The following is a 22,189-nucleotide window of genomic DNA, read 5'->3' on the forward strand; positions in this document are numbered from 1 at the left end:
ACTCCCAAGAACGATGTTATTGTCATTGTCCAAAGTAATGTAATGCCATCCAACCTCTTCCTGTGTGCCTCTAACAAACGATTAGCCCTATCCTACTGCTTTATAACATGATGAAAGGAAACTAAAGGGTCAGACTGACCCACTACCAGACCAGGGGGTCCAAGGAAAGGTCTGAACCTGGAAAGACCCATGTACACGGAAGGCAGATCCAGGTAAAACATAATCCCTAATCCAGTGTATTTGAGGCTTAAGGAAGACAAAGGCAGGGTACAAATGTATGACATATCCTACAGCTCTAAACCAGAAGGCCAAGGGTGGGTATTGGACATATTTAACAGAGGTAGGAAACTACAGAAGGATGAGGGAGAGTAGTTTATTGGCCTTTGATCTCTAGATGCTGGAGACGCCAACCGCAATGCTGCTATCTGAATGATCCCAGCCTAGCGTCCAGCTGGCTCCAACAACTCCATAAAAGGAGAGGTGTTTGTAAGATCCACCAGCGGCTGTCTGTCATTGGGCCGACAGGAATCTAGCCAGTATCCACCATAAAGATGTAAGCTCTTAATTTGACGTATATTGTCATAGCAAAATAATAATTTTAACGTTTAGTCCATAATGTTGCTTGATCAGTGGTTAGGCTATTAGCTGACACAAAAGTAGACGTGAAAAGTGCAATACTGTTAATACAGTGTTAGTGCGGGTTTTCAGTGAATTAATGTCAATCACAAAGCTCATCTGCCTTTCCTCAGGTGCAGGAAAATTCTCAACAATAAAAGTGTGATCAAATTAAGATCCTACATCTGTACCTCATCTCACTATGTCACTCACACTATACAAGGTCGTAACCTCATACTACAGCATATACTGTACATCAGGTCGGATTCACTCTCCTACGAAGACCTACATTCGTCATGAATGTTATCATAAAATTCTGTCATAACATTCATACCTCACCGAAATACAACAGACCAAGCTCACATCAGGCCCAACATTAACTGTCATACAAAAACCTAAAATCACACTACACCAACTCGGTGCATCAACACACACAGACCTCAACTCACACACGACTTACAGCGTCACTCCTTACACCAGGTCTAGAACAACACTACCCAGGCCTCAACACATTGTAAAAACACAGAACTCCATAATCCTTGAAAATATCCTCCGAGACCTATAAGCCCTGAGACAGAGACCTCACATTCTGTATATCTAGTGAGGGGATTCCTCTTCTAACAAAGTTTGTCTTAAACCATCCCAGGGTCAGAGTGGCCACCGTGGATCACTGGTCTGGATGGCTGGTCAGCATCCTGGGCTTTGGCCCTTTTCATTCCAGACCTGGGTTCAAATGCTATTCAAAATCATTTAAAATACTTTGTCTGTGCTTGATTGTGTTTGCCTGGATTATTGGACATAATTTGAATAATCCCAAAACAGTAAATCCCCGCCCATCTGGCACTCCAAGCAGAATAGAGCAACCGCTCAAAGTATTTGAAAGAGTTTGAATAGCATTTGAACCCTGGTCTGGTTCTCTTTTGGAAATGACGTTCGGTCTCTTACCACACTCCAATTCTTGTAAAGAGAAAGAGATGACCCCATATAAATAAGATGTCAAGACCCCAAGCAAGGATTTAGTGAGCTATATGGCTACTTCCTATGCATTCTTATTTTGGTTGTAACTAAGGATTGTGAGGAGAAATTCAGCAATGGAATGGGAAACTGCAGCGTGTGTGTGTATAACATGTTATTGTCGACATACCACACCCTGACAGCAGTCCATTAGCTCGTGTTTTGTCTATGTTCACACTTTTATGTGAAACGCATCTTACAAAACCATTTATAAGAGTCTGTCACAAAGCCTACACAATGCTGTTATAAACAGCGCCCTCATATAAATGCTATTACATTGTCATAAATGCAATTAAAATCTCTAGACTTCAAAAGATGGTCCAGTACATTGTTTGCCGCCATACAGATGTAGGATCTTAATTTGAGACAGTTTTCTACAGCGGGAACATTTTCCAGCAGCAACAGGAAATGTGAATTATTATGTGGATTATAACTAATGGACATTTTTGTAGATGTTGATACATTTTCATATGGGAAAATCAAGTTTGAAATGTCAAAGTGTAAATTACAAACTTCAGAACTTCTTAAACCTCAAATAAACACTACAACCTTTACATTTCCTGCATTGTAGAAAAATGATCCTGCACCAGGGTGATCAAATTAAGATCCAACATCTGTATGTTGACTATGTATGCCATGACGTGTGCTATGTCATGTTTATCAATATACAAAGTAATACCATCGTCACCAGGTCAAACACCTGTCTGCTATGGCGACAACACAGTCGGTCCCTGGTTCATATGTTTTTACAATACATCAGTGTCATTTCACACACACTCAGGGAGCATGTCATTCCCCGTAGCGTATGTTTCGCCTATATATGGATAGAGAGCATGCTTATACCTAGCTTATACCTAGGTATAAGCTCCCAGGTTTTTTCAGAATTTCCTGTTGGAAGATGTCCTCTCAGATATTTCCTTACCGATTCCAGGAATCTTTCAACCGGGATTTTGGAAAAACATGGGGGAAACATTAGGAACACTTCTGGAATTTTGAAACCCTATAGCTCCAAACTTCCCTGCTTCCATCCACAACCCTATTGCATTACCAACCTCCCATTCCCTGACTACAACAAACAAACAGGAAAATGAAACCCCACTTCTCCAAATAAGCCTCCTCTGGTAAATTGTTCAGGCAAAACTTCAGGAAGTGAGTCGATTTGATCAGAGAATGCTGCATCCTGGCATCAATCGGTTTAGAATAGAAGGAGCCCGGAGCTCCAGGGCAGTCTACTTTAGACAGGGACCCTCCCATTTCCTCTACTGGGTACACTGGAGGCTTGACAGGAAAGGTGCTCTGACGTACTGTAGAGTAGGGCTTACTGTAACTAGGCACGAGACAAACAACATGCCAAGAGGTGCTGAAGTGTATTGGGTTTTGTTATGTGTAGTAGACCTGACTAGCTAAAACCCCTAGAACTAGGGCCCAAAGATGTTCCTGAATGTGTGGCCTGACAACGCCTAGTCTATATAGTAACTAGAATGAGACAAGAGATTCCATTTCTCTCCCAGAGTCCCAGAGAGATTCTCAATAATTGCTCTGCAATAAGTAAACAAACAAAATGGAGCCCAAACAAAAAAATAATCTGTCTTTATAATCAGGACAGGGCACACTTCCTGTCTCTCTGAGAGGAGAGAGGGGAGGAGAGGAGAAAGGAGAGAAGAAAGAGGAGAAGAGAAGTGCTCTAACCCCTAACCCCACAACTCCCTGGATAATGGTTCCCACAACAGGATCTTAATTTGATCACTATTTTGTTGCTTAGCATTGTCATGCACAGCAGGAAATGCTAACTTGTAGTGTATTTGAGTTTTCAAACAGCTTCTAAAGTTTGTAATTTCCACTTCAGAAATTTCAGACTTTATTTGCCATAAACAAAACGTATCAACCCCTGCATAAATGTTTATTATAAGCCACATAATAATTCACATTTCTTGATGCTGCAGGATTATTCTCAGGCTGTAGCAAACTGTCTCAAATTAAAATCATACATCTGTATGACATGAGCATTTCAGCTAAGATTCACCAAAATACCCACGGAACTTCCGGTCATCCTTATTGTCAAACCAGTCAGACATGTCACCATAGTTGTCCCCCAAAGTGTTCATTCCCACCAGACAGACCACAGTGTGTTAGGGTAGTGCAGTAGCAGGCTGGAAAAAGGTAATGTTGATGTTAGAGGTATCTGTGTTTAACTGTGGCTGTGTCTGAAATGGCTCCCTATTCCTTATGTAGTGCACTACTTTTGACCAGGGCACATAGGGCCCATAGGGAATAGGATGCCATTTCAGACACAGTGTGTGTTTATGTAACCCATGGGTTACATAACTGTTACATCTTAAACACCCCACCCCTCCTGTCCAACCATGTGACGTCTAGGAAAAATGATGTGGGGAGAAAAAACAACTAGGTGTATTTTAGAAACAAATGTACTGTATAGAAGTGTAGTGGATAGAGTAAAGTGTCAAATGTAAAAAATAAACATTTTACTCACGTGCAAAGAATGGACTGGTCCTCACGATCTGCAGAAAACAGAAAAATCCTGATGTCAGGATAGAGTTGCTCATACATGCACTTATGCAGTATGAAGACGGGCATCTGACATCAGTACACCATATAGGAAGACAATTGGATTGGTTAATCAAGATGTGTTTTCCTGGTAAGAGCATGGCGCTTGCAACGCCAAGGTTGTGGGTTCAATTCCCACTAGGGCCACAAATTCAAAAACATACTCACTGCACTTTAAGTTGCTTTAGCATGATATATCCATTAATCATTTCTAAACGTGCGTAAATCATATACAGTATCAAATCAAATCAAATTTATGGGTATGGGTATGTTTATCTGCTACCTGTTCATTTGGACAGTATTTCATTTGAATAACTCTTCCTGTATTCGGTAGTGGTGCTCCTGAGTAATAACTGAGCGATGATGACGTTCTGTTGTTTCCTGTCTCGATGTACAGTGCAGTCCTCAGATCACACACAGCCTATCGTATGAAACATACACTTTAGGACTCCAGAGAAATCAACCAAGCGTTCACATCTTTGTACAGCCATATGCGTTGAACCTTTGTACAAACAGGGCACGAGTTGAATCATCTGCTCAAGTGAGAAATTGGTAGGGCTTTCTCTTGCCTAAAACATGAAAGCAAGACAATAAATGTTTTTTTTTTTTTACTTTGATTTTGAAAAATAAATATGTCCACCTGATGACTATCAATTCCTGATATGTGATCCCAAAAAATAGACTACGTCACAAATCCTAGGAAAATACTAAAGGTCCATGTAGGGATATAACGAAACAGTATCCCCCTTTAAAAAACGCTAGACAGGGTGTGTATGTGCTTGTGTGTGTGTCTGGAGTCTGGGGAATGCTGTTAAGGAGAGAAAGACCATTTGGATATTATTAGTTCAATTATCAAGTTAAAGTATTTGGAGCCCAGTGCAATCTAAACATGACCTATGTGAAACAGCGGGAGGGGGGATTGGAGGGAGAGAAAGCAGAAGGAGAGCGAGAAAGAAAGAGAGAGCAGCAGAGAGGGTTAGTTAATCCCCCTGTGCATTATCCTTATCTGCTAATAGAAAGCCCATGGCTCGTATGTGGCTCCAAACACGTGTCATTTAGCGTAACTCCTCAAAGACTGAAATCTCTCCGTACTGGCCATCATTCCCATCCCTGGTCCTACTGGGCATGTACTACACTAGGCTACACTAGCCAGGCTAGCCTGTGTGGCTTCGCTCAGGCTGGAAAGAACCAAGCGCTAGGATGCTATTCCTCATTTTGGACGTGACTTGGCAGTGGGCTAGGTTCCATTCCACGCACAGCAAAATGCTGTCTGTTCCCCTTTCTTCCTAATTAAGGCACAGAGGGGAAAGAGGGAGAGGGGAATCCAGGGTTGTGCAGCATTTCCAAACACGCTCAAAACAGATTCAAACACAACAGACACCAAATGTAACTCTGAGCCAGGGAGTAGAACCTCAAGGGGGAACGCCAAACAGGGTAGGGGCCAATCTGAAATGGCACCCTATTTCCTACTGCAAAGCGAGATAAATACAATACAGAGAGCGAGAGAGAGAGACAGTCTCCCAAATTACAATTGGTTTAAAGGGAAAATTCCAAGGTCACTCTAGTCTCATCCCAATCACGAGTTCACCAGAGAGCTAAAGCCAAGACCTGTCATCAAATCACCGTCAAACAGAACATTTCATATAAGAGGTGTATATAAATTCCCCTTATGACAATGGCATTGAAAAAAACAAAGTTCCAATCGTCATCCAAATCATCCTCACCAGCTGAAACTTTTTACACAAAACCCAAATCGCACGAGAACTTACCATCTCTATTCCCTTCAAACTTCAAAGAGCAGGCAGGGCAAATTTCTAAGCCTTTGTGAAGGAATGCGAGTCTTCCCAGGAGAGATGAGAGCCAAGATTTCACAGAATTGTCAAGAGACTGATTGTAGATAACCCTGTTAAGACACTTAAGAAAGTGTAGACTCCGCAAGACTATTATCTAAGACTTATCATGTAGCAGACGGGCAAGGCTGTGTCTGGTCAAAAGTCCTGCACTACATACAGTGCATTCGGACTGGATTAGATTGTTTTCCCCCTTAATCACTCTACACACAATACCCCATAATGACAAAGCAAAAACTGTTTTTTATACATTTTTGCAGACCCTTTACTCAGCATCTTGTTGAAGCACCTTTGGCAGCGATTACAGCCTCAAGTCTTCTTGGGTATAATGCTTCAAGCTTAGCACAAAGTATCTCCCATTCCTCTGCAGATCCTCTCAAGCTCTGAGAGGTTGGATGGGGAGCGTCGCTGCACAGCTATTTTCAAGTCTCTCCAGAGATGTTTCGATCGGGGTTCAAGTCCGGGCTCTGGCTGGGCCACTCAAGGACATTCAGAGACTTGTCCCAAAGCCACTCTTGCGTTGTCCTGGCTGTGTACTTAGGGTTGTTGTCCTGTTGGAAGGTAAAACCTTCGCCCTAGTCTGAGGTCCTGAGTGCCCTGGAGCAGATTTTCATCAAGGATCTCTGTTCATCTTTCCCTCAATCCTGATTAATCTCCCAGTCCCTGCCGCTTGGCATTCAGGCCAAAGAGTTCAATCTTGGTAGAATCTTGTTTCTCATGGTCCGAGAATCCTTTAGGTGCCTTTTGGCAAACTCCAAGCGGGCTGTCATGTGCCTTTTACTAAAGAGTGGCTTCCAACTGGACAATTTACCATAAAGGCCAGATTGGTGAAGTGCTGCAGAGATGGTTGTCCTTCTGGAAGGTTCTCAGATCTCCACAGAGGAACTCTGGAGCTCTGTCAGAGTGACCATCGGGTTCTTGGTCACCTCCCTGACAAAGGGCCTTCTCCCCCATAGGTCAGTTTGGCCAGCTCTAGGAAGAGTCTTTCTGGTTCCAAACTTCTTCCATTTAAGAATGATGGAGGCCACTTTATTTTTGAGGACCTTCAATGCTGCAGAAATGTTTTGGTATGCTTCTCCAGAGCTGTGCCTCAAAACAATCCTAACTCTATAGACAATTCCTACAAACTCATGGCTTGTTTTTTTTGCTCTGACACCCACTGTCAACTGTGGGACTTTATAGAGAGATGTGTGCCTTTCCAAATCATGTCCAATTAATATAATTTACCACAGGTGGAGTCCAATCAAGTTGTAGAAACAGCTCAACAGTGATCAATGGAAACAGGATGCACCTGAGCTCAATTTCGATTCTCATAGCAAAGGGTCTGAATACTTATGTAAATAAGGTATTTCATTTTCAATACATTTGCAAAAAAATCTAAACCTGTTTTCGCTTTATCAGTATGGGGTATTGTGTGTAGATTGCCGAGGATTTGTTATTTAATTCATTTTAGAATAAGGCTGTAATGTAACACAATTTGGAAAAAGTCAAGGGGTCTGAATACTTTCCGAATGCACTGTAGGAAATAGGGTGCCATATCAGACACTGCCAGGGTTGTTGATAGTCTTGCTCCTCTTAATGTACATGTAGACCCACGGAGAGATCGCCACGGCGACAGGGCGACACCCCCCCCTAAAGGGTTTGTTTGGACCGTACCATTAGTCATTTAGTCATCTACTCTATTCTGTCGTGGGAAATCCTATCAGTCTGTTAACAATAAATACTCCCAACACTCCAATCTAAACATAGCGACAGAGTAGACAGCGAGCTATTGACCGTCCATCGTCATAATGTTTACTCACGACCCTAGATGCACACACCCCATAGCTGTAGATGTACACACTGACATTTCCTGTGTGTACATGCAATTAAGCTGCTAGATTCCTACACATACAGCATATCAACAGAAAGTTTGAGTCATACACTACACCAGAGATGGACAGCTTTTGTAGGCCCGCTGAATAAATACAAAATAAGTTGAGTCGGGGTCTTAACTTACTGTTGGGAGTTAGAATAGTAGAACACACACGGTGCAATTTCGAAATGTTGTTGTGCATCTGCATTTTTTTGTTCTTGTTATGTCAGTCACTGACAGTCAGCCCATGTCAGCAATATTGTTAAGGGGGGTTAAGTTAGTCTAGGCTGCTATCATGGTCGTATTACCGACCGGAGGGCCCCTATTGATTTTGTTAGTCCCTCAGTCAGATATCATATTAAAAATATTTCTCTCCACCCTATGACAAAATGAGTAGAATGGCAGGAAATGTTAGGTGTGTATTCAAATATGTTTTTGTTTTTTTGCAAAACTCTATACACCGAGTGTATATACACTGAACAGCTGCTCTTTCCATGACAGACTGACCAGGTGAATCCAAGGTGTTCCTAATATTTGGTATACTCAGTGTATTTTCATTGTCTAGCTGGAATGGCATGTTCGCATCCTGTATATTGGACTGTGATACGTGGTCACCCAAGATGAATGCACTCTAAGTTGTTCTGGATAAGAGCATCTGCTAAATGACTAAAATGGTAAATGTAAATGTTTTACATACTCATATTACTGTATTGATTCCTTTTTAAATATTGATGTCACAAATGTATCATTTGTACAGTTTTTTAAAAATAAATAAATGTAGTTCTTCGTTACATTTGGCTTTGTAAAACCTAGCAGTACTATTTATTTCTGAGACTGAGGCAGACAAATATTCTGCAAAAAACATCATTATTTTTCTCTCCGAAATGAAATGTCTGTCATTGAACAACCCCATGCCATGATTAGACGGTGAAAAAAAAAACTCATCTCTTATCATAAGTTCTTTAAGCAATAAAAGCGTCCAACATTTCTGAAAATGGATATATAGCGTTTTGGAAAGAAACTCTTCATAAGCACGCCTACACATCTAGCATTTTAAAAGATCTTTACAGCTAAACACACTAAAATGCTGTTTAAATTACTCCACATTTCTCAAAACAGATCAAATCGAGTAGCAATCATAGACCAACGTAGATCAAACATAGTGAAAAAAACAACATCACTGGTAAAAACATTGATGAAGTATTTGTTATTCTACTTCAAGGTAGTTATGAACGTGTCAGTGGCTCAATTCATAGATGTATCCAATGAGGGCTTAACATTCTTGTTGTGTTTTTGTTTAACCTCAACCTGCCTTGTTTCCTGTTCACCTCACAGATCCCCCTAGGAGCTGCGTGCACACACCCATAGGCGTGCACACACCCACACATACTAATGTGTTAATTCTGACTAAGCTGGAATGTCAAATGCTATCTGACAAGAACCCACAGAACATCAGGCAGATTCTATGGGAATCCGTCGTGTGTGTGTGTAAATTCAAAGATAATGCACACACACAGGCTTAACCTGTGACTTATGAGTGTAAGAAAGTCCATCTAAGATCTAAATCCAAGTGATATAAACATGGGGTTTGAAGAGTGACTGATAAAAAGAGAGGATAATCAAGTCAGTGTGTTTGCTCTCCTCTTTGTGATGTATGACTAGAAATGTATCCAGTACTTAAACCGGGTACTACATAAAAGGGAACTTGAGCTCGAGTAGGAGTGAGGTCTTTGTGTTTCTGCTTGGCCAGCATCACAGGGCTTATTCTAACTTCTCTCATCATGCTGCAGCACTTTGAACAATGGAGAGGGTTGGTTCTTACATCATTTACAATGTGCTTCCAAAGTCATATTCTGAGAGGACCCCATTGGTCAGAAAATGGTCAAAATGAAGTCTAAAGGAGAGATGTTTTTTTCTCCAAGAAGGTGACTATCTGCTCTTTGACTGCAATGTTATGTTCACTAAAACTCTTTTTAGACTATCGTGCCAACCTGACCCATACTGTGCTGACTTAGATACATTTGTGTCACATTCTTTTCACAACTACCGTAGATGAGTAAGCAGGCCAGTGCGATACGTTTGCCTCAGCTTGGCTCAGTGGTGTAAAACTGGTGAAGAGTAACCATGCTGAAGTAGTGACTTGGTAAGGAACGTGGTATGTCAACAAACTTAGCAGAAGAACAACAGCCTTGTCTGCTTCTGCTTTGTGTGGTTATGGATTTGTTTGAGTGAGTCAGATCTAAGTTTTGTTGATGCATGATAAGCAACACAGTGACTGGCTGTAAAAAGACAGTCGTAGAAGTGTGATATAGCCACAAAGCCCTTGTGAGAACATGTTGTTGTATAGTGTCACTTATCGCCGCATAATTGACATGTACCGTCACAAAAGTGAGGATCATTTAAATAAACTGTTAACTTTTACTTATAGCTAAAATGTCAAATGTAGAATTTAAAACATAAAAAAGGGGCTGATATCTACAATCTGATTTGAATTTACAATAAATTATACAAGTGCTTGAATCAAAGAGGTAAATACAGAAATGTTTGTCTCCGGGAACTTTTGCTTTTGGGCCAAAATTAGTCATTTAAATGGACAGAAATATTGTCAGAAGTTAGCAACTTAAACTTCCATAGTTTATCTTTAATCCTAAAGCAACAGACAGAAAAAGCTAAATGGAGAGCACATTTTACTGAAGATTCGAACAGGAACTGTCTTCCGACTTCCTGTCCTCCATCTCTCTAAAGCCAGATGTCAGTAGGCTCCTTTGAAAATCCCCCAGAATTCTTATAAAATCCTTGGGGTCAACTAGGTCCGCATGACCCGACACCACATAACAAAGCCTTGTGGGAAACACTGAGTTGTCCACATCAGGATATTAGCCTCTTGTTCCCTCTCAGTCTTAGCACTGTAGGGGCTAGCCAAGAGCCCTTCACTGGCATTTACTGTAAGCAGAGTTAGCACATCGTCACCTCGTGTCCAGATTTCTCTTTGAATGAGCTACTAAAAGGCTTTTTCTGCTTCTGTTCATTAACTTTCATTGAAGTAAGCGGTTTTCACATTGTTTTTATGCAGTTTCACAGCCCACCTACTTCAGGAAGAGAGGTTTTTGACCAGAGGGCATTGATAGAGCGTGTAAGGCTATAGTATATTTAAGCAATAAGGCACCTCAGGTATTTGTGGTATATGGCCCATGTGCATTATAAACTGGTTGGGTCGAGCCCTGAATGCGGATTGGCTCACAGCCGTGGTATATCAGACCATATACCACGGGTATGTCAAAACATGTATTTTTAGTGCTCTAATTATGTTGGTAACCAGTTTATAATAGCAATAAGGCACCTCAGGGTTGCCATTTTACCACCCCTCCTCGGGCCTTATTGCTTAATTATATCTCTGCAGTTTGGCTGCTGCTGAGTTGATAAAATATTGTACCTTTTGAAGAGTATTGAAGAGCTAGCTATCGTTGAGTTATTGAAAATGTTGTTTTGTTGGTTTGTTGACCTAAAGACAGCTGACACAAGACTGTTGCAATCACTGTTTTGCAGCAGCTGATATTATCCAAACCACTTTTAATTCTCCCAAGATAGTAGCTAGCTAGATAGGAAGAATGGCTGTGGTGAGATACCATGGCCCTTAAGCAGGGTTGGGATCTGATCAAATCGTCATTCATTTCAGTCAATTCCGCAGGTAAACTGAAATTCCAAACACTTCATTTCAGTCAATTGATGGATTGAATGGGATCGACGCCAACCCTGCCTTCCCAGGCAAAGAAGCTACAGTAACAGGAAGAGGTAACTATGAACGATGAACCTACCTTGCATCATGTTTCTGTAGGCATTGTCAGTGATGGAGTAGATGTGAGGGGGAACTTCGTGGCGTTTCTTCCCTTTGTACATCTCAATGATTTTCTCAGAGTAGATGGGCAGCATCTTGTATGGGTTCACCACTACACAGAACAGGCCAGAGTATGTCTGCAGAGAGAAAACAAGGATGAGCAGGGTTATTATTACGCAATAAGGCACCTCTGTGGGTTGTGGTATATGGCCAATATACCACGGCTGTCAGCCAATCAGCATTTAGGGCTCGAACCATGCCATTTATTATTGAAAATAAGCCAACATGATTATTCTACACTTATTAAATTGCTGTGTTTGAAATTACATGTGTATCACAGTCCTTTTTGCTGGTAGCAAGGACCTCTTTCTAAGGTTGTGAAGACTGAGTATTATTGTGAGTATTTATGAGTCTGTGTGCTTCTACGACCATATATTCTCATGTAGATGGACCTATCCCACTGGCCACACACTGGTTGAATCAAAGTTGTTTCCACGTCATTTCAAGGAAATTAAGTTGAACCAAAGTGGAATGGACATTGAATTGACATCTGTCCCAGTGGGACATAATTCATTTACCTCAGGTTGTGTAGAGTGTGTACTGTACAAGTATGACTGTGTGTATCTGTGTGAAAGTAGAGAGTAACTCACATAGATGAGCCCGGAGAAGTACCTCTCCCGGATGTTGTGCAGCACAGACGCCTCGTTCAGGCAGGTGAGCTCGGCCATGTCCTCCACCTTACTGAACTTGGGAGGGTTCATTTTCTGGATATCATCCTTATTCACCGTCACCTTCTTCCCGTTGTCGGCCAGCTCTACCAGGCACTCGTCCCCGTGCTCCTCCTTGACGCTCGCCGCCTCAAAGCCATTCTTCTCCGAGGGGATCCACACCAGCTTCTTGGCTGACCAGTCGGCCTGGGCCATGGGACTGTTGATGAAGTCCTTGTCCAGGAAGAGGAACTTCTCGTCCTCAGTCATCTGTTTTTTATTAGCCATCTTGGTGGTCGGTGGAGGATCTTGGGTCTTCTAAGATATTCTGTATTTTGGGGGGGCCAGCTGGAGATGGGGATAGAGATAAGGGGGGGGGGGGAGAAGACATTTTCAAATGTTAAAAGACTGGGTTGGATTGACTTGGTTTAGTTTATGTGTTTATGGTTTGGCTAGTCATTGACTCTGAGAGAAGGGGGTTATGGGTCTGGGTCGTGCACAGCAACCACAAGGTCAGGGGTCAGTGGTATAGCTCCATAAATTGCATGATTCTTTCCGTATGTACTTTCTCACACAGAAAACTCTTTTCAGTCCAGCACTTCCAAAACATACTCAAGGAGTTATTAACTAAATGGTGTATGAGTCAGACACTACATATACACTCTCCTACCACTGCCAGCCATATGTCCACAGAAGGCATGGACACTCAAAGGGTTAATATTTCTTCATCCATCCAGAAACTCCCAGAATACAGTAATCCCCCCCCCCCCCCCTTCGGGTTTAGCCTCCTACACACACACACACACACACGAGCCACAAGGGAAACTACAACCATTACAGTGCATAGTTTAGATATGAAGATAGACTCTGGGAAACAAGTTCTAAGTAACTGTACCATATGCGATAAGGACTTACATCGATCTTCTCATCTGGTGCATTGTAGGTACTATACTACTACTTTTACAAGTGAGGGGTTCACCCATACCCTAATCAGAAAAAAATGCTTCAACAACAATCAAGTCCATTTTTTTCTTTCCCTCGCTCTCTCCTGTGCAGCACCGTCCGCTACATTGCAGTCCCGTGCTGTGATGCCCATATATGGCCTGCTTCTCTGGAGCAGGCCTTTCGATGGACCTAAACAGCCAGGCAAGTTCAACTCCCAAACAAAGCCCTTATAGGGAAGAGTATGTCTACAGCTGGGCCACGCAATTTGGAGTTTACTCCAAAATGATAACACGGACAGAGAGGCAGAGCTCGTTTTGGGGGGGGGATTTCATGTTCATGGTTCATGCTTCACATGGTCCCGCCACTGTGCTGTTCTCCTCTGTGGTTGTATAGTGTAGTGGAATGAGGGATGCTAGCTAGCTAGCTGCTGGGCCCTGAGTCATACCTGTAGGAAGTGGAGCCACGGCAGGTGCACAGTTCTATGGCAAACTCAGTGCTAGTATTTTATCATTCAGTGATGTTATGAATGCATTACTGGAATCTTGGTAACAACTTGCTGTGTTTAACACCCTAATAGAAACACCAACGGGTCAGTGGAGGCTGCTGAGGGGAGGACGGCTCATAATAATAGCTGGAATGAAATGGTATCAAACATGTGATTTCCATGTGGTTGACACCATTGCATGGACTCCGTTCCGGGCCTGACTATGAGCCGTCCTCCCCTCAGCAGCCTCCACTGCAATGGATCCAGATCAATAGTACCACAGTATCTAAAGGATTCTGACATAATTTATCTTTTAAAATTCCCATCAGTCTACGCAGACATAAGACATAACTCATGATAAATGTTGACCTTTGTACTGGTCAATCTACTCTTGCTTGATAAGATTCAGACTATAATAAATTGCACTACATCATGGAGTCCCTGCACCCATCATTCCTATCCAGCCCAGTCACAGTTACAGACTGTCACAGTTACAGACTGGCATGCTCTTTCTAGGACTAGAAATGGGAACTATGCGAACAAGTCACAAGTCCTCCTGGGAAAGATTGTCACTGCGTCCCCTGGGACCAGCCAGAGCCAAACTACCCACAAAAGCATAAATATCCACTTAGCCAGAGTGAAACATTGTTTTTTTTTTAGGAAAAAGGACATTGTCCTCTATCCTGTTCCTTATTTGCAATGGTTGTAGAGCACAGCACAGAATGAACTGGGGCCGTACTAATACGCAACACAGTAGTCCAAGGTTGTGTATGAAGAGGAGACATTACAGCGGATTCAGTATGAACTATTTCCTTTACTGACTGAGGATAAGTGGACTTTTCCTGACACTCCCCTCCATCACTCTTGAACTTTTCTGCACCTCTCAAACCATTTAGACCTCTCTCTCTCTCTCTCTACTATTTTTTATATCTACCTTTCTCTCTCGCTCATCCCTAATCCTTAACATTTCAGCCCTTTCCTTCCCTTCTTGTCGTGGCAACACATGGTCAGTGGTTCCTCACCCCCTTCTCCCCTTCTCGCTCTTCATCTTGTTGTGTCAACGCGTGCTCACCTTTGTTCTCAGCCAGCATACACTGAGGACAGCTGTCTGAGTAGGGGGCTGACAGGGTGGCAGTTTGCTGATAGGAAGCAGTCCAGCCTGGGTAGAGACTATAAGACCGTACTTGAAGAGCATGATAGGGAGGGAAAATGAGGAGGGAGGATGAGGTGGAGGTGGAGGAGGAGAGGAGTCTCGGAAGATTCTGTTTGCCAACACTGTCAGGAGAACGAGGGGCAGAGGAAAAGAGAGTAGAGAAGAGAGGAGCGGGAGGAAGGGGAGGGTACAGTAAAAGTATGGTGAAATTCTCAGTAGCAAAGTTGGTCTTTCCAGGAAGCAAAGCCAGAAGATAAGGAATCACTTCATGTATCATCAGATAAGAACTCATTGATTGTCATATCTAACCCTGGTATCTAGTACACTACAGCAATGTACAGCAAATACCTGAAGGAGTGATTGAGTCCTTCATACTGCTGATATTTAAACAGAGGAGGCAAATGTCCAACTCATCACAGAATTGTATGATAGAGATTGAGCAGGAACTATTTTAATTAAATAGTGGAACCTCCTGTGGTCTTGCACACACATCTACTGACCTGCTAAGTTCCAAATAAACCACTGTTTAAATTATTTGTGTATGAATGGGCTGGTTGCCCAGGAGAACACTTGACCTTTCTATTTGCAGGGGATGAATGGTGACCCCTGGGCCTGTGAAAGGCTTTACCCTCTCCCTCATCATTCCATCCCTCCCCGATTCCTGGCTTCATTGCAAAAACGAATTTCCTAATAGTTACTGTACTGTTACTAAGCACTATCATCAAGCCTTGACGACTCAAATGGATTGCACTCAGCTATGCCAGGATAAGAGTTAGGCCAAATAAAGGTATTTCTCCCAAACTATCACAGTATCTAACACATTCACTACTCTGGTATATCGGCTGGTATACTGTATCAATTAACACTAAGGCCCTGATTTTCTTGCTTGATGACTCAAACTCTGCTCTACGTTCACTACATACTTCAGTCTGAGACTGCCATCATTGAAGTTGTTTGTGGTGATGTCAAAGTGAGGTGTGTTGGACAAAATAAAGTAATCAGCAATAAGATCATTTCTAACCAATCAGAGTATCAAAGTCAATTAAAAAAATGTCTAAAAGCAGTCGGGTTTCTGGGACCAATCAGAACAGTTAGAATGTGTTTGTGTTCTAGAACTCGTCAGGGAAGTACTCGGATCCAGACTCATTGTGGAGAAAAAAAACGTAGCGTTTGGCAGGAGCAAGGGAGTTTGGGTAGCCAGGCAGCTGATTTGCTGCGCTCTGAGTCCTGATGAACTGCAATAGCCCCACATGTAAATACAGACAGTTAAAACTGGGTGTAATGATACCGGATTCAAATAGATTTACATGCTGAGGTATGTGATGATGAATAAACAACACTCCAATCCAGTACATCCAAATAAAAATGTAAAAGCCTGGTCCTGTAACATTGAAGAAGAATGAAGTTTATGAACTCACAGTTGTGTTAGGTAATTTAATGCCCAGAGATAGTCAGAGTACCATGCATTTCAGTCTGGGGTTCTACTGCTATGGTGTCTCACGTGCTGCTTACTCCAAACACCTCTCTTCGTATTAGGCAGTTTGGCAGTTCTCCACCTCTAAAAGCATCTGCCTTTATTTTCTCCTGATAGACCTTCTGACCATGTTGTTTTCACTTGTGCCTTAGAGCAGTGCTTTATTTCACAAAAAAAACACTTGGATGAAAGTCGGTTGAAAACATCATTTCGATGATGCTGCAGGCTCTCTGTGGTGGATCGACAAAGGCCGTCAAAATGAATCTCCAAAGTCAGAGACAAGATAGCTGAGAGGTAACAAAGTCCTCAGACTGAGATAGAAAACCACATGCTTGCTTTACTCAAACTCCTATGGAGCATAATCATACGATAACCACTTCTCCTGTCAGCAAACTACGAGGTTGTGTTTCAACATCGGGTCAACCTCAGCAACTATGATGACGACCCCAATGTCTTTCTGCTCACTCAGACATTTTCCAGTTTGATGCTGGTTTGTGTCACTGCAAACTGGAGAGGATACGACTCTCACAAGTGACAAGTCTACTCTGAGCCACCACACCGCAAAGTTCGGCATCAAGACAGACAGCTTTAAACTACCATATTAGGAGAACAGGAAACACCTTGGTTAGCGTTCAGCCGGTTTCTTCTTTCAGATACACAAAGTCAACTTCCCCTTACTTCCTATAGCATGGAACTACTTGCGTAAATAATTCCGTCAAGCTGTTATTCCAAGCTGTTACAGTATAAATAACATGGCTACTGTATAGATAGCGTTACTGGTTAGTGTATAGAACACATGGTAAAGAAAGGCATTGTTAGGTAATGTGGTGCTGCACTAGCACTGATAAAAGGGAAGAATTCGCTGATAAAGATGGCCAACATAAAAAGGTCACAGACTCTTTAACCACAGCATCATACGACTGCATCAGACAGGTGTCAGCACAGCAGTTACATTGTATCGGCTACCACGGATAGTCATTTCTTCTGGGGTGATTTGGCTTGTTCTGCATTTACATTAGAGTCATGCAAAACAGCTGTCAAAAGAATGCAATTGTAACAGAGACCAACAGTGACAATTGATATCCGATATCTATTTGCTGGTCATTTTGCTCAGTAATACATGCAGTGTGTGAAACCTAAACACATGAATTACAATATAGGATACATATGATAAACAAAAATGTCAGTTTCAAGAGCCACAATCAATGTCGCTAAGCGTGCGTAATTAAAGTGCGCGCAAAACAACAAGTGCACTCTCATTCTCTCCAACTTGTTTCAAAGTAAAACAATGGCCTTGCATAAAAATAAATGACTTACAAGTTTGATGAATTCGAATCAGCAGGGGGGATTTGGAAAGTTATGGTTTGGAGCGTCCTGCGGTCGACAGGGTAGCCTACTCCAAAGACGAACAGTCCAAATTACCCTGGTAATTACCTCGCTTTACCATTTAAACCAGGGGGGTGGAGTCGCACGCGCAGACCCTCCTCTCTCTGATCTGACGGCATAAAAACATCTAATTCTACCGCAGAGCGCGAATGTACTGTCCAAGACGGTACTGTTTGAAAACTCAGTGGTACTGTCGTGTACACAGTGTGCTTGACGCTGAAAAGCAGAACGAATTGCAATTTGGCTGTGCGCACATGCGTAATTTAATTTGACGCGGACACACTTTATAGTAATGTCGTATGCATAGTATACTTCAGTCTCTCTTCATATTCATTTTATTTCAGTGAGTTAATGGTAATAATTTAATATTATACCTTCATAGAAACTGTTGAATATGTGGGTGATGAGTCATCCAAGGACTATATGACCCTCCTATGGACCTACTGTGAGAAGCTCAAGGATGCAACAACATCTATAGTAAACAGTGGTTAACAGTGTCATTTGTCTGTTTTTAAGGATGATGTTTAGGATTGACACTGTCACTGTCTCTTTCCAAATGGCACACTTCCATCAACACCAAGAGCCCTCGGCACACATCATATCACGTAGAACCTTTGGAAATGACATCAATTTAACTCAAACTTGGCTCCCTTTTCTCTATTTTGAATTCTAAATCGTGGGAATCTCAGTATATCCCATGGATATATATACAGTCTGTGTCTCTACAGTCTGTCTGTTCACTTGATGGTACTTAGGCCTGTCAAAATAAATAATATGGGCAATTCATCTCCATGAAACTTCTGATGATGTTTAATGGCACTTCGTCCCAGAGGTTCTGTGGTCCAGTCCCATTGACATACAGTACTATTGTATATACAAAGGTCTAGTCCCACTCCCAACAAGGCAGCCCAGCTGTTACCAGAGGAGAAAATCCATCTTGATGGACTTTAGAGGAGGAAGAGAGAGAGAGATTCCCCTTGATATACACTACTGGAGGACGAGGGAGGAAGGGGATGCGTCCCACGTGTTTGTTTCCCCCCATATTGTTACACACATCGCATTCCCCTCTTCTCCCCCTTTCCAGCTCCTCTATCTCTAGTCCAATGGAACGTCCTATATAAGGACACCTCCTGATTGGCTCAATAAATCACCTTGCTTTGTGATGCCATGACTGGGCCTCTCTCCGGTGCCAAACAGCACATCGCCATTGGTATGTGTGCAAAACGACGATGACAGTTCAAGGGACCAAGATGGAGGGGGATGACTAGGGGTTGGAAACCTGCTGGCTGGGTCTCTGGTCAACATCAAGATCAGGGAGGCTGGTGTGTAGTAAGGAAGGAGAAAGGAGAGAGAGAAAGAGAGAGAAATTCAGAGATGCACGCACTGTGCCATATAAGGACTGTGGGGTCTGGATGGAATCTGGGCAGCTTAAAAGTCTAGTGCAGGTGGCCTGGGCCCCAGTGACTAAATATGGTCCAGCAGCAATGGTATTGTTCAAACAAGTAGGGGTGTTTCTATGGGGATAACTCTGCACTATTTACTTGTATCTCCCTCTGATGACATCTCAGTGTTTTTTATCATAACATAAATCATTAGATAATATATCAGTCTTTGTTATGAGAGTTTTGGTGATCAGTATTGGTTATTATCAATATACATTCATATGATGTTAATGACATCACCTCGACAGATTAGCATACACTTTGTGTGTTTAAAGGGATCGTTCACTTTTGTGAAATGTCATCTTATTCCTAGGGTGTTGATTCCGTGAAGTTATATTTCATGATGTACTCGCGCTGACTATTTTCAAAGCGCCAGTTCTCCAGCACACACCACAGTTAGGAGTTATTTAGTCTGTATAGACTTTCCGCTCCCTGAGCCCTGCTCATCCCTCCACCTCTCCTCTCACTGCGCTTTGTTTGATTCTCGGTTTATTCATTGCCCTTTAATGACAGTGTAACAGACTGCATCTCAGGCAGTAGACATTATGTATGACCCAAGAAAAGTGGGAGGTGCGGGGGGGCATGAACCATAAGTGCCTATCAATCTCGCCGGCTTTGTCCCTCACCTCCAAAAACGGCATAAAAAGGTCATGATTTATTGACACGAGTATTAGTTCATAACCAAATTCTCCTTATACAGCGCAATCTATATGGGAGCTGAAAACTATCCAAGACAAATACATATTTTCGGAGTTCTTTAAATCATTTACCATACATACACTTTATGTCTCCCGCGGCCCCCCTGACTACCATTTGTAGCCATAGATGGACAAACAGTTGACAGAGCCATATGTTTGTAGATACATTTGTCCCCATAGAAATGTAATTGCGTTCTAATTTAAGCTCAGAACAAACAACGCTGCTCTCTGGTACAGTGAAGCAGCACTGTACTCAATCGTATTTATACAGATGTTGCACATACTTCCAATGTCTAATATAAATGGTGGAACAATGCTACCTATTTTCAGGCAATCGGCCCAGTGAATAACAACAGTCATAGTTCTATTTCCTCTGCATATATAGCTATGTATCTGTCCGAGAAAAGATTTGGACTGCCTGAGCAGAGGCTAGGGAGATCCGCAGATAGAGCTGTTGGTCTAAGAATTAGCTAAAGAGTTCTAGGAATAGTGCATGGCATCACTCCTAGGGATGTCAAATGCAGGTTGCTTCTGTAAAGCATCTTTGCTGTCACCATTGATACTGTGTCTACAGGAGCAGCAAAAATAACATCTCCATGAATTAACACTCAGTAAACAAACAGGTACAGGAACACCTGTTCATCTTATAGAATATGGTTAGCCATCATAACTACTTTCTCTTTAGATGACTTGCCGATGCAATAGCAGGCTATTCAAGTAATGTATTTGTTACAGTACAGTTCAGTACAACAACCTGTAACACTACAGTACAAGATATCTGACGGGGGAAACAGGAGGCAAGGTAAAGAAAGATGTTGGACTCTGGGTATAGACTTGAGTTTCCAGGGCTCCGAGCGATGTCATTCTCAGAGTGAGATAAGAATGTTGTGTTCCCTTTTATGGCGAAAGAGGAAATGAGGATGGTGGAGACGGGTGAGAGAGAGAAGAGAGAGGCCCGGCCCACGGCAGCAGCATGCAGATGTTTGTGTGACCTGTGCTGAGTCTAGGCCACACAGGGACGTCACTAGGGTTCTCCAGCTACGGTTCTTAGCAGCACCACGGAACACGAGGAGGAGGGAGGGATGAGAGAGAGAGGGAGAGAGTGGGTGAGATAGAGAAAAATGAGAGAGAAAAGGAGAGGGAGGAGGGACAGGGGGCAGGGAAGGAGGAGGACGTTTCCCACTTCATAATCAGTTTAGGTCAGGGATCATCAACTAGATTCAGCTGCTGGCCCATTTTTTCTTGATCGGATGGTCAGGGGGCCAGAACATAATTACAAATAATAGACTGCAAATTGACCGCAAGAAGCCCAAACAGATATAATATTTGACTAAAACATAACCATTTCAAACATTACTTACATTTGTACACGATCACATATACTGAGTATAAAAACATTAAGAACACCTGCTCTTTCCATGACATAGACTGACCAGGTGAATCCAGGTGAAAGCTATGATCCCCCTAATTGATGTTACTTAAATCCACTTTAAGCAGTGTAGATGAAGGGGAGGAGACAGGATAAAGAAGGATTTTTGAAACGCTTTCGACACCTTGTAGAGTCCATGCCCCGATGAATTGAGAATGTTCTGAGTGCAAAACGTGGCCTGCAATTCAATATTAGGAAGGTGTTCTTTATGTTTGGTATACTCATTTTATCTCTCGATCATGCGTGGGAATACTTTGGAACAGATTTCCAAAATGAAAGTCACTTGGAGCTGATTTGCTGGTGTTTTTATAGTCTTGGGTGGCCAAATATATTCACTGCCAGTTGAGGAATCCTGGTTTAGGTAAATATAGGGATTAGTAGAAATATTGTTTTTCATTCAACTGATATGGAATGGATATGTCTCAGAAATAATTTAGTTGAGAGGGAGAAGTGGACGTTTCCCATTTTATATTTTAGATAAATGGATAGATTAGTGAGTATTTTATAAAATTATATAAAGGAGGTGGTAATTTTGGTTGAAAAAAAAAGCTAATCTCTGTGGTAATTCTATTAATAGAATAGTGTTCTCAGTCAATTTACCTGGTAAAATAATGGTAAAATAAATAAATAAAATAGACCTACTTGTGGAAATGTGAAAGCAGATAGGAGTTGCATAGTAAAGGGCTATGTCTACTTGTCAACAATATGTCAATTTCAAGAGATTTAATACTAAAAGG

At 42.1% G+C, this 22,189-nt stretch overlaps 1 protein-coding gene across 3 annotated transcripts in view; it reads right to left on the minus strand.

The window, feature by feature from the left end:
• Nucleotides 1–17,922, minus strand: part of LOC115142397 (myosin-11-like) — a 40,670-nt gene extending 22,748 nt beyond the window's left edge. For all 3 annotated transcript variants that reach the window (XM_065006159.1, XM_065006158.1, XM_065006160.1), the window contains exons 1-4: nucleotides 17,815–17,922; nucleotides 12,385–12,789; nucleotides 11,715–11,871; nucleotides 4,121–4,148 (exon numbers count right to left, since the gene is read on the minus strand). In XM_065006159.1, the coding sequence (XP_064862231.1) occupies nucleotides 4,121–4,148; nucleotides 11,715–11,871; nucleotides 12,385–12,729 (530 nt within the window). In that variant the 5' untranslated portion in view covers nucleotides 12,730–12,789; nucleotides 17,815–17,922. The remainder of the gene's footprint in view (nucleotides 1–4,120; nucleotides 4,149–11,714; nucleotides 11,872–12,384; nucleotides 12,790–17,814) is intronic.
• Between the last annotated feature and the right edge of the window lie 4,267 nt (nucleotides 17,923–22,189).

Source organism: Oncorhynchus nerka, linkage group LG21 (assembly GCF_034236695.1).
Source record: "Oncorhynchus nerka isolate Pitt River linkage group LG21, Oner_Uvic_2.0, whole genome shotgun sequence".
In the NCBI taxonomy this organism is placed as follows: domain Eukaryota; kingdom Metazoa; phylum Chordata; class Actinopteri; order Salmoniformes; family Salmonidae; genus Oncorhynchus; species Oncorhynchus nerka.